General features: G+C 32.1%; 1 protein-coding gene across 3 annotated transcripts; it reads left to right on the top strand.

Annotated features, from left to right (window-relative positions):
• Positions 1–4,752: 4,752 nt before the first annotated feature.
• On the top strand, positions 4,753–12,612 carry LOC114275496 (protein PHR1-LIKE 3). 3 transcript variants are annotated; one of them, XM_028217536.2, is made up of 6 exons: positions 4,753–5,356; positions 9,266–9,342; positions 9,857–9,911; positions 10,324–10,399; positions 10,584–10,653; positions 12,050–12,612. In XM_028217536.2, the coding sequence occupies exons 1-6, from the start codon at positions 5,158–5,160 to the stop codon at positions 12,449–12,451; spliced, it is 879 nt and encodes a 292-aa protein (XP_028073337.1). In that variant the 5' UTR covers positions 4,753–5,157; the 3' UTR covers positions 12,452–12,612. The 3 variants fall into 3 exon arrangements, with proteins under 3 accessions (XP_028073337.1, XP_028073336.1, XP_028073335.1); XM_028217535.2 differs by having other exon boundaries at positions 10,315–10,399; XM_028217534.2 differs by having other exon boundaries at positions 10,312–10,399.
• The last annotated feature ends 222 nt before the right edge of the window (positions 12,613–12,834 follow it).

Genomic DNA, 12,834 nt, shown 5'->3' with positions numbered 1-12,834 from the left:
ATAGATTGGCTCAAAGTTTAACATTGGGTTCCTTTCTTTGGGTCGGATGAAATTTGGCTGTCTGATGAAATTTCGCTGTCAACCAATTACACACAGATTAGGGCATGCGAAGGTTGATTTTTTTTTTTTTTAAATAAAAATAAAAATTAACATTGGAATGGACTATCGTCTGTTCTTAAATTTTTCTGTTCTAATATATTTTTTAACTAAAAAATTATATTTTATGTTGGTATTTTTACGTAGGAGTGTTTTAAGAAGATAGTTAAAAGCTATTTTGTGATTTTTTTTTAAAATTTTTTTGTGAGAGAGAAAAATGGATTAAAAATTAGAAAGTGACTTTTAATCCACTTCCCAAAACACCCTATAATAATACATGAAAAATATATAAAATAAATTAAATAAAAATGATAAAATAATTTTTTATTAAAAGGATGAAATACATAATAAACGACACAACTAAAAAACATAAATGAATAATATTACATTACTAATAGAACAAATTATTAAAAAATTAGAACTCATCAAATTTAAGAACAAATGATAAGAAAAGAAGCAAATCAAAACCTGCATTAGACAGTTTCTTTAAAACAGATTCATCGCCTCCCGATGGATGCTGGAGGTACGTCGGCATTTGTCTCTTAGGATACAACAGTCGAAACTAGCTAATATATAAGCACTTTTTGAATAGCTATGGCGAATTTGACAATGGATGCACTCTCTCTAACAAGAACTAAAGAAGAGGCTAACAAAAAAAGATAGAAAAAAAAATTGGTGTAAAAAAATCATTTCTAACTTTTTATCTCAAAATATCATTTTATTTTCTATCACAAAACCTCTCTAAAAATAACCTACTAAGTTGGAGGAGAAATACCTCTATTTATACTAGTAGGGGAGAGCCTTAGCTATGAAGGCTAAAATCAATAGGGTCATCAAATGTCATCAACTCTAGCCATTAGGGCTAGAGTTATAAAGGTTCAAAACTCCAAAACCATTATATAAATCATAATATGTATATAATGTATAAGTTTTGAAAATTAAATTGCAAAATGGATATAGGCGTTGAGTCACAACCTGATCCAAGCGCAATCTTAAACACTTGCACAAACTAAGTCTAACACAGCTCAGCCAAAAGTTCAAGACTAAGTTCAAGTCCAAGTCTAAGTTTAAGATCAAACCCAACACATGCACAAGTATAAGTCTAAGTCCAGTTCAAACTAAGATTAAGTCCAAATCTAAACCCATCTTTATTGATGTCCATTTTATGAGATAATTTTCATTCACAACTTAATAGTTTCGTTTCATTATTTTTGTATTGTAATCTTCTCACTTAAGAAACTACAAAATCACTCAGACTCACTGTAACCGGCGATTGGGTCCCACTTTAATTTCGAATTAAAATTGCTAAAAACTCATTATTTTCTAACATTTTAATATTTTTGTATCTCTGAGTTTGAAAACAAGACGTTCATCCTAGAGAGGAGATGGACCAATATCATACATATAATCATGTAATATATATATATATATATATATCATTTTCTATGAGCATGCCATTTTATTAAGTTGATGGGGTCTAAGAAAATGACTAAGCACCATAATGCATGACCCTATTAAATGTCATTACCTATCATCTCAGCACATTCCTAGGTCTAGAGAAAGATCAACAAAGCATTCATTCAAACTAATATACAATTATATACATAATCAAGCCAAACCCATGTGAGCTTCTGTGTACGAAAACATGATTTGTTCCCACAGTTGTGATGGACTCTTGAAAGAACCTTACTTTTGAGTCTTGTCAACATTTTGAATAAAAATATAATGTAGTTTTATTGAGATTATTTATGTTTCTTTTGTTGGATAAAATTTGATGTATTTTTTACTTGTCCGAGGCAAAAAATAACTTACATAAATTGAAAAGACTAATTAATAAGATATAAATATGTGCATAACTTTTAATTTATGATTATTAGTTTTCACCTCGTTAAAAAAAACTACACCAAACAAAGGTTTAGAAGCAAACATGATACTCTTCATTTGGGATTTTTTATGGTTGCATAAATGGTGAATTTTTGTGCACCATGCACCAAAACTATTACAGCCATTAGATTTAAATAAGGAGTAAATATAATTAATAGAACTAAATGCAAAAAATAGATGGTTTTCATATTATTATTGAAATTACTACTCTACATTGTAGTGGGTGTGGATCTAATCTCATTTACCACTTGAATTGATGATATATACTTATAGGACCCCTTCATTTGGGTGGTTAAAAGCGACAAACAGAGGAACAAATTTGAGGCCATTCCAAGTACAACTATAAAAAAATATAAATAAATTTAAAAAAAAAGAAGAGAGAGAGGGTAATGTCATGTCAGCAACACTATCAAACCCCACAAAGTTCACCATAACAGGGAATTTGGAAGACCTTTGTATGAAAGCTCATTTGTCAGATTGCATGCATGAATTTCCACTGCAGTGTGAATAGCAACCACAAGAACTATACATGGCAAAGACCCACAAAGGCCTCACTTTCTACTGCAATTTGCATGTCTTTCCCTCCTTCCAAACAAACCCCAACATTATCTACCCACCTAATATCATGAAGAAAAAAAAGAAAAAGAAAAGGTAAATTACAAATAAAAAAACTATCAGAGTTTCACCCTTCTAACAAAATAAAATTTTAATTTTTTCAATTTAAATCTTAATATTTTGATTTTTTTTTTAAAATCTAAATTATCAATCTATTTATATTAACTAAAACTAACGAGAAAATATTATTTAAGTCATTAATCCCAATATAAGTATATATAAAATATTTAAAATATTATTTTTTTAATTTAATGACTAAAATATATATTTTTTCAATCAGTTTTACTCAATAAAAATAGGCAGGTGGTTTAGATTGAAAAAATTTAAAATTGGGGTTTCTTTTGCTATAAGGGCTTGTTTGGGATGTCCTAAATAAGTGCACTTTTTAACTTTTTATAAAAAGATGTATAGAAAAGTAGAGAGCAGATGTTGATTGATGTGACCCAAAAAAGATAAAAAGATGGACTAAAATAGATTATGCCAAACAAAGTTTAAGAGTAAAATTTCAAGATTTTTTTTGATAAAAAAAAATATTCATTATGAGTTTTCTATTATTTTTATTTTGAATAAATTATACCCAACTCCTTAAAGTTTAAGAAAAATACAATTAATCTCACAAGATTAATATAATTATTCTATCATATTTTTCAAAACTAATTCAAATAATAGGTAGATACTGAAATAAAAAATATACTTTGTCATTTCTAAAAGAAGGGATAATTACACTCCAACGGGAGAAAAAAAAAATATTCATAAAAAAATTTATAGTTTTAATTATTAATATGCATAAATTTTCTCATTAATTTGTAATTATTTTTTTAAAACCTCACTTATGCGATATTTCCAATTTAAAAAATAGTTAAAATAAAACTAATTATGTAAGCATTGAATAACATCTCTTCAATTGATACATGCATGCATTGACTCGCAAGTCTCTAATTTCTTTTGTGTTTTGTTGTAATCTTTTTGTTGCTTTGCCGTTATTGGAAGTTGGAACTGATTCAACCAAAAACAGAGCATGTGAAGCACTTCATTGAAAGTTCAACAGTGGGCAGGACTGATAGAGTGCATGGCTCCTCATCAAGCCATTTCGATAATTTGGGATCATTTGAATGTTCTAAATAAATATATTTTTTAATTTTTTTTTATAAAAAATATATAAAAAAATAGAGAAAATAAGTAAAAAAGTGAAGATGAGATATTGATAGATGTTGATTGATATAATCCAAATAAATTTATATATACAAAAAAAAAAAGTGCATTTTTTTAATGTATGCCAAACAACTACTTAATCTTATCATTTATACAAGATAAAAGCATCTCTTCCTCAACTCTTGTAAGTTATAATTAGAAATTGAGTCAAATATTTTAGCTCAAATTCTAAAAATAAAAAAAAAACTATAACTAGTATTATAAAGTGTATCAAACAGCTCTCTTACAAGCTATTGAATATAATTTTTTTTTTATAAAATAAGTTAAATTAATCTAATAATTACAACCATTAATAAAGATAAATGACAAGTATGATTCTAAAACATACTATTTATTTTTTTAAACATAGTTATGGCGAAATTAAATTGATTAGATTATCAATTAAATATATTTTTATAATTGATTTAAGAAAAAAAATTAAAAAAAAGGAAAAAATATAGTAATAAAATGATTTAATTTTTTCTTTTTTTTTTTCAAAAAATTTAGTAGAAAGTTTATAGTCATGTACTTTTTACAAAAAAAATATTTGAAGGAAGATGTTTCATTCAATAAAACAGTTTTTTTTTTTTTTTAGAATGTAGGAAACATTATATCAAAGAACCATTCCAACCAAACGATAAAATAAAAAATAAATAACAAAACATAAAAAAATAAATCCGCCAATAAAAAAGTTATGATATAGCTTTTATTTTTTCTTGTAACAACTAAACAATTGTAAATAATTTTTATGAAAAAATTATAAATAAGTATAGCATGGAGAAATTAATGTTGCATTTTTTGTGGTGCAACTCTAACACATAGCGAGCACTTGCAGCATGCATATAGTAAACTTACACCCATCGTGAAAATACAAATAATCTTTCACTGTCCAATTGATTTGTAATTTTTATTTTAAAACACAAGTATGATCTATAGAAAACACATGAGGGCGACCTCATGCTAACATTTCCTTGTAATATGAAAACATCAAAATGACAGCCAGACTACATGTTGCCTCCTCCTCATTAGTCTTGCCAATAGCAACAAATACCACACCACAGCACAGTACTCTCCTCTCTCTCTCTCTCTCTCTCTCTGTGGCTAGAGAGAGAAACCAACACAGAAAGACAGAGACACATCTCCATCTATGTCTGGTCTCTCTCTCTCTCCCCCCTTCAATATATGATATATGTATGTATGTCTTTGTTCTCTTCTTCCCACTACTAACTACATCCGTTTAAACCACATTCTCTGACTGAATAGTGATAAAACCCAATTTATATATCCCTTCATCATTCACTTAAACATTTTGGGTTTTACGACACTTTCTCGGGAAAATCTTTGCTGGGTGGGTGGTGATTTTCCTGGAAAATGTACTCGGCGATTCATTCGCTTCCGCTGGATGGCGGTGTGGGGGTTCACGGTGACTTCCAGGGCGCTCTGGACGGGACCAATCTGCCTGCGGACGCGTGCTTGGTGTTGACCACGGATCCGAAGCCCCGCCTTCGCTGGACTTCGGAGCTTCATGAGAGATTTGTTGATGCTGTCACTCAGCTTGGTGGACCTGACAGTGAGTATAAACTTCTTCATCATTCATTTTGTTTATCGGTGTAATTTTTTATCTCTCTTTTTTTTTTTTTTGATTTTGTAGTCATTTTGCAACTTGAATAAAGGTCACATCTATAATTAATAAAAATTTGCATGTTTGTATGTACAGAATGAATTAGTGGTTAAAACTTAGCTTATTAATCTTCAGATTGTGGGTCTGAAGTACTAAATTATACTAAAAGTCAAGTCTGTGCCCAATCTATCAGATGAAGGCTAAATTGGGTGTATTTTAGATTGAGAGTTTTGATGAAGTTGCCCTTTATTTTTGTGAACTTAATCAAGGGTAAATTACATTGGTAGTCAATGTATTTTGCTCCTTGTGTCATTTTGATTCATATAATTTTAATTAGCTCAAAGTTTTAGATTTTGTATCAATTTAGTTCAATTGATAATGTATATTAGGGCTTTTGAACAAAAATGGTCACTGAGTTAATTGAGCTTTAACTCACAGAGTTGAATGAGTTTACAATTTTACCTATAAAAACATAACACAAGCAGTATATGCACATTTTTTTATTATTATTTTTTATATCAAATAACACTAACAACCGTAATCAATTGGATTAAATTTAAACAAAATCATAAATTTAATGTCAAAATCGAGCAAACTGAAATTATAGGTATCAAAATAATATAAGAACAAAATATAAGGACTACTTGTGTAATTTGGCCTTAAATCAATTTTACCCCTTAATTTCCAAATTTCAGGAGTCTCCTATTTTTGTCATCATTATTATGATTGTGGGTCATGTTGGTGGGGTTGTGTGTAGCCCATAATTTAAGCTATTTGATAATCTCTTTCTCATTCTCTGTCGATGCTGACCATGACTTTTCTTTAGCTAATTATTAGAAGGACAGGTTTTGAAAATTGATGGTCCCATCAATTCTTTTGTTTATTTGTTGTTAATAATTTTGTAATAGGTTTAATAAAATATCTTGTCACTGGTTGGAAATTATTGTCCAAACTCAACTATTCTTCATTGGTTTAAATGATTTTCCTAACTTAACGTCATTTAGTTTTGCACCTTAAGTATTATTCTTAGTCAATTATTTGGGTGATATATTAAAAAAATTTCCATACATTCTATGTTCCTATTCAATGGAGTACTTTGCCAAGGAGAACCTAGTTTTGGAACCATTCATTTCAATTATGTTTGGCATGCTTAGTCCTGCTGTGGACAAATTAAAGTGATTATGCTACTTTTTCATTGCATTATGAGAGTATTATGATCATAAAACTATGAGAAAGAAGCAAGAGTACAAGCTTTTTAATTAGCTTGTAAACCTGGATGACTTGAGCAGAACTTCATTTTTAAATACAAATGTGTCCAAGGCACACTGTTACGGTGACTAAAATTGAGTTTCCATGCTTCATAGAATACGATAGATAATAATTTGCTCCCCGTTAAATTATGAACCACCAACTCATCTAAAAGTTTGAGTTGTTAGATATGGTGTAACTTTAACTATTTAATCCTTAACACCACCCTCACGTGCAGCCTGACTCCCCACCGTAAGTAGGTCAAACAAACGGAAGTATTGACAATAAGGCAGTGATATTTGAACAGTGGGCCTTGCCTTCTCTCATACCATGTTAAACTCTTAAACACCAACTTATCTAAAAATTTAAGCCTTACATTTTACAATTCCCCTAAAAAACTCTACAAAATTTCAAGAGCAAAACAGAAAGAATCCCCAAGCCAAAAATAATGAGACGTTATTTTTTATTCCTTAGAACCCGCTTTTGATCTTACTATTACTATATGTCCATTGCAATTTTGTTTCTCTACATGTTTGTATTAGTTTCCTTATTTGTATTTTGTTTCTCTACATGTTTAGACGTTTGCATCTCTATGTGCAAAGTGAGAGTGTCGGAGATCTTCATATGCCTTGTTGTACCATTTTTCAAATAGCTTAAGCTTTTGAGATTAGTGGTGATCAAACAACCCCAACTGCTCAGATTTGCAACCCCCCCCCCCCCCCCTCCCCTTTTTTTTTTCCTCTTTCCAAAAGTGGCAGTGGCTATAACACTAAAAAATTCTGTTGCATACCTGATAGAGCTGTAATCGAGTCGAGCCGAGCCGAGTTTCACTATGTTCGAGCTCGGCTCGTCCTATATGAAAGTGTTCGAGCTCGGCTCGCCTAAAATTTACATAACTCGAGCTCGGCTCGTTAGCCAAGTGAAACCACCAAAAGCTAGCAGCCACTCCACTTAAATAGAGATCTGTCTGTCTTTGAAATGCATGAGGTAAACGATGTGAGACTCCAAGTTGTTTGAAACATTACTATCAAATGGCGTCGTTTTATCCTTTGCACCAAAAGTCCCATATCGCTCAAAGGAAGGAGCATGCTAAAGGTTCACTACTTATAAAATGGAGCTGCTGGCAACGGCATTGGCAGCCCAAGTCAAGCCTAGGAACATGCAATGCAATATAATATACATATATATATATATATATATATGTGAACATATAAAACATGAGATATTATGTAAACAAAAAATAAAAAGTTCAAAGTTTTATAACATGTATAATATATATTATATTATATATAATATAATTAAAATATATATATTTATTTATTTAAGCTCGCGATCCTAATCGATTCGAGCATTATTAAGCTCGGGCTCGGCTCGTTTATTATACGAGCTTAAAATTTAAGCTCGAGCTCGTTTATTTAGTAAGTGAACCGAGTTCGAACGAGCCTTAACGAGCCGAGCTCGAGTTTGTTCATGAATAGCTCGGTTCATTTGCAGCCCTAATACCTGATAGGTTGTAATTGCTTGACATGTGCCCTTCAGCCAGCTTTGGCGCTAACATAAATTGGAGATATTAGCTTTGCAATACTAGCATATACCAAGCATGCCTCCAAGTGAATGAAAAGATGGTGGATCAAAAAGTTTCATGAACTTCTTTGTTTTTTCTTCAATTAAAAAAAGAAAAAAGAAAAAAGAAAAAAAAAGAGAGGTTCATGAACTTAATGCATAAAAGGTAGGGTTTACATCTAAACTATCCTACTGACACATTGTAATTTATAACTAATAATTAAGCAATCTGCATAATCCATATGAGGCACCCTCCTTTGCCATATTCTGAGCAACAAGTGTACTAGGTACCATCCATGTATTATTTTTTACCAACGATGCATCCATTTATGTTCATGTACCACAGGGATTACCTCTTCATATAGTGTTTTAAATTTTGTGTATGGGACAGGTGAACTTTGTTTATTTTTATGGCCATATAAACAACGTTCATATAGGCAGGGATATACTGAATTCTAGCAGGTGAGTGTAGAGGATATCAATGTTGCGGCAAAATTTGACTAAGATACTAGCCCTGTTTGGTAGAGTTTATTTCCAGCTTATTTCAGCTTTTAACTTAATTTAAGCTATTTTGATGTGTTTGGTTCAGTTTAACAATACAGCTTATAGCTTTTTGTAAGTCAAAAATCAACTTATTCTTTGAGTGGGGGAGGAGAAGCTTAATTTATAAGTCAAAAATCAGCTTATGTTCATAGCTATAAGGTATAAGCTGTTAGACTATAAGTTATAATCACTTTCCCATAGCTCTACCAAATGGTTACACTGAACTGTTGAATCTGTATGCTGTGTCATTGTTCTGGAATGCTGTCATGCATGGGTGAATTGATGACAGCACTTTCCAAATAGCCCCTGTAATTGTTGCACTCGAACAAACTTGTTTTGTGTTTGGAACCTTCCCACATAATTGCGCCTTATTTAACACATCATTTTGCTATAGCTGACTATCGTACATGTCTAGGTTGTGTCTTCTCATCATAAATGCTTTCGAAAATTGCATTTTAGTTTAGAGAGCTAATTTTTAGAATTTAATTTTAATGTGAATTGCAGAAGCAACACCAAAGACAATTATGAGAACAATGGGAGTAAAAGGACTTACCCTTTATCACTTGAAGTCACATCTTCAGGTTCGTTGTTTCTGTATTTTATTTTTCGGGTGCATAATCTTGATATTGTTTTCTAGCTTTGTTTGCTTGACATGCTCAACTCCCCCAAGGCCACCTTTCACACAAACATAGGAAAAGAGAAGAACGAGAAAAAAGAAATCATGTTATCTCTTAAATGCCCTTTTTAGGTGTAGATTTATTTTAATAAGATGGAGGGTTGACATTGAAGCAATTCATAGTTGAGGGGTTTACTTGTGACAAAATGCAGTTGAGAGGCTGAATTGAAAGTAGTATCATAGATTTGGGACACAATGTAATTTACCCCCCCCCCCCCCCCAAAAAAAAATGAGTCAGTCTTCGAGCTTCCTGCTGGTATGGGTTGAACATTTTGAGTACCAATTTCGACCATTCTTCTGCCATATTTTTCATATCTGTTGATTTGCTTTTGCCTTAGAAACGTTACCGACTCCTTTATAGCTAACATTCCTCTATGTATTCACGAGCATGAGCCTCTGTATTTGATGTCTCATTGCAGAAGTATCGTTTGGGAAAGCAGTCTTGCAAGGATTTACTGGACAACTCTAAAGATGGTATCAACCTTGATCTCACTATAATGCTTAGGAGTTTTCACATTGTGCTATGGATAAAGCACAAAAAATTTAGTCCACATGCCATGTTCATATGTTGAATTTTTAGGTGATTTTCAAATCAAACTGAAGGATGTAAGGTAGAACTACTTGAAAATTTACATGCATATAAATTTGACAGCACAAAAACGCTGAAAAATAAATAAATAAATGTAGAACATGAAAAGAATTTTCCACCCAAATTTGGAAATGGCCAGGCATCATTTTTAGCATGATGTACCAGTACTTGTAGTGAGATATACACTTGAATTTTTGGACATAGAAGTTTCATCAAGATGCTTTGGAATGTTTTAGCATTTTTACTCATCACTTGAAATGCTTTTGATTCATCACTAATGTGTAGTAGGGATTGCAGCGTCTTGCATTGCAGAGACTCAGGACACTGGTTCATCGACATCATCTTCATCAAAAATAGCTCAAGACTTAAATGAGTATGATGCATACTGTTTTTCTTTTTTTAATTGTTTTTATTTTTAATACATGACATCTAACTGTTTCTAAAAAGAAAAGAAAAAAAAAGAGGTAACAGCTGGTGGTTAAACCTTTCTTTTTCTTGCCACAATGCTCGTGTAATTGTTTGCCATCACATTTTGCTATTTTTCATCTTTTAAACAGTGGATACCAGGTTACTGAGGCTTTGCGAGTACAGATGGAAGTCCAAAGAAGACTGCATGACCAGTTGGAGGTTTGTTTCTTTGCTTATGTGTGTGTACCACAAGTATCAGCACACTGACTTTGACTTAAGCTGATCTCATCAGTATTATATTTGCTTCCAGAAAGGGTCTTACCCATGGACTCATGGTAAAGTTGAAAAATAAGCCAAAAGAATGTGGAAAAAAGTTGAAGCCACATGCCCACACTACTTGGGGAAGTTTAACAGCAAAAAACAAAAGAACACCTTAACTACATTGTAAACTAAAAAATTGAACTCCCCATGCAATATTTATTTGTGCGTGATGTTATAGATAATCCCATTTCTCAACCCATTTTCCTATGGTAAGGGAAAGAGTAGCAGGGCCCACTTTAAATAAATACATTTGGATCAACTTGCTTGTGTGAAGTAGTGAGGAAATAGGTTAAAAATTAGGTTATGTATAACCTTTTCTTTTATTTGTTTATATTTTTACGTGATTTAGACTGAAAGAAACCATGGTATGGTGAAGGAAGGTTACCCTAATCTTAGAAAGAAAAAAAAAAGAATACATATATTAGTGTGCAGTTCATCAGATTTTCATTTCAAGCACTTCATAAACTATTGTCACCAGCACCATTATTGAGAAGTTGTGAAAAGGTTTTACTCGCTGCATAAAAAATAAGAAAAATAGAATAGTGCATTTCCTAATAAAGAGTTACTTTAGTGTGAGAAAGGTCACTCTGCTAGCTTTGGTGATAATTTGTACTAGTTTACCTGTTCTGACCTTTTTAGAATAATGAAGACTTCTAATATTCCTGTAATTACACTTTATCATCTGATTTGATTTATGACATTTCGAGTGCTAAAACGGACATTAACAATGCTGGCATTGCTGTCTCTTCTTATGCCTTCAAAGGGCATGACTTGTATAGACTTTTATGTCCTCTGAACTAAGACACAGAAATGAAACCTAAAATAAGGCCATCACGATCTTGTCATGTAATAAACAAGGCGAATAAGAGTAAAAATGCCCTTTTGACACAAGATTCAATGGCGAACTGATGGAGGTTGGATGTCTTTGCAATCTCAATGAACCATAGGGGAGGTCTATATACAAGTAAATTTCAGAAACCTCAGGTGCGATAGATGTAGCTAGTTTGCTGAATTTCTCTTCAGAAGCTAACCCAAATGTGAACTTAAGCTATAACTATCCTTGTCTAAGGTGTTTTTATTTTGGGAGAATTACCACAGAGGTGTAGTTTCACAAAATTATTACAAACTCATGAAAAAACTTAAGATTTTAATTATGAATAGTTATAAACTTTATTACTAATTTGTAATTAACTTTCTAAATGTTCACTGAGTTGTTATTTTCCCTTTTCTTTTTATTTGGATTATGAATTTACACATTTACAGAAGCTTATCATTACAGTTCTATTGAAACTAGGTTCAGCGTCGCCTCCAACTTAGGATTGAAGCTCAAGGCAAGTATCTGCAATCTATCCTAGAGAAAGCTTGTAGAGCTCTCAGTGACCAGGCTGCTGCCACTGCTGGGCTTGAAGCTGCCAGGGAAGAGCTCTCAGAACTGGCAATCAACGTTTCAAACGACTGTAATGGGATGGTCCATGTTGAGACCCCAAATTTGCCCTCTTTTTCTGTACTCGCTTCCTCTTTAGAAAACAGGAATGCTTCCAATTTGCCTGCTCGGTTTGGCGACTGCTCTGTTGATAACTGCTTGACAACCTCAAATGTAGGGCCTGTTTCTCCAATGGGTCTGGCACTGAAAAAGAGACCAAGGCCCTTGTTTGGCAATGGAGACTCCATGCTGCCGGCATTTCTGCCTCAGTAATAAATCTTCTATTTTTTTTTTCTTCCTCCTTTTCTTGTTTATTTGTTTTACCTTATGCATGTAGTTGATCTAAATGACTAGTCTGTATTGCCAACTGAAACACCAGTGGTTTGTATATTCTCAAAGAAGATATTTGAGTTTGGAATTAGCTTATTAGTCAATTTGATTGGCCTCTCTTAAACTGTGGTGTGGGGTTGACAGAGATTTGATGATTTATGGTGATTTTGATTACTGACAGAATGATTTTTTAAAGAAAGTCAATTAGGAGAATGTTCACTTTAATATGATTCTGACGAGAAACCATCATATGTTTTGGAGTCCGCAGTCAGCAAATAAGGAAAATAGACTAGTCATCTAGATGGCCGAAAACTTTTGTTTCTTTT

The sequence above is a fragment of the Camellia sinensis genome, chromosome 6 (assembly GCF_055761805.1).
Source record: "Camellia sinensis isolate YWXY chromosome 6, ASM5576180v1, whole genome shotgun sequence".
Classification (NCBI taxonomy): domain Eukaryota; kingdom Viridiplantae; phylum Streptophyta; class Magnoliopsida; order Ericales; family Theaceae; genus Camellia; species Camellia sinensis.
The sequence above is the reverse complement of the archived record's forward strand: the minus strand, read 5'-3'. Positions and strand labels throughout refer to the sequence as shown.

Excerpts from the sequence above, each read along its gene's own strand:
- LOC114275496 (XM_028217534.2), top strand. The coding sequence starts at position 5,158 with ATGTACTCGGCGATTCATTCGCTTCCGCTGGATGGCGGTGTGGGGGTT. Across the intron at positions 9,343-9,856 it reads ACTTGAAGTCACATCTTCAG|AAGTATCGTTTGGGAAAGCA; the intron begins GTTCGTTGTTTC and ends GTCTCATTGCAG. Across the intron at positions 10,654-12,049 it reads GACTGCATGACCAGTTGGAG|GTTCAGCGTCGCCTCCAACT; the intron begins GTTTGTTTCTTT and ends TATTGAAACTAG.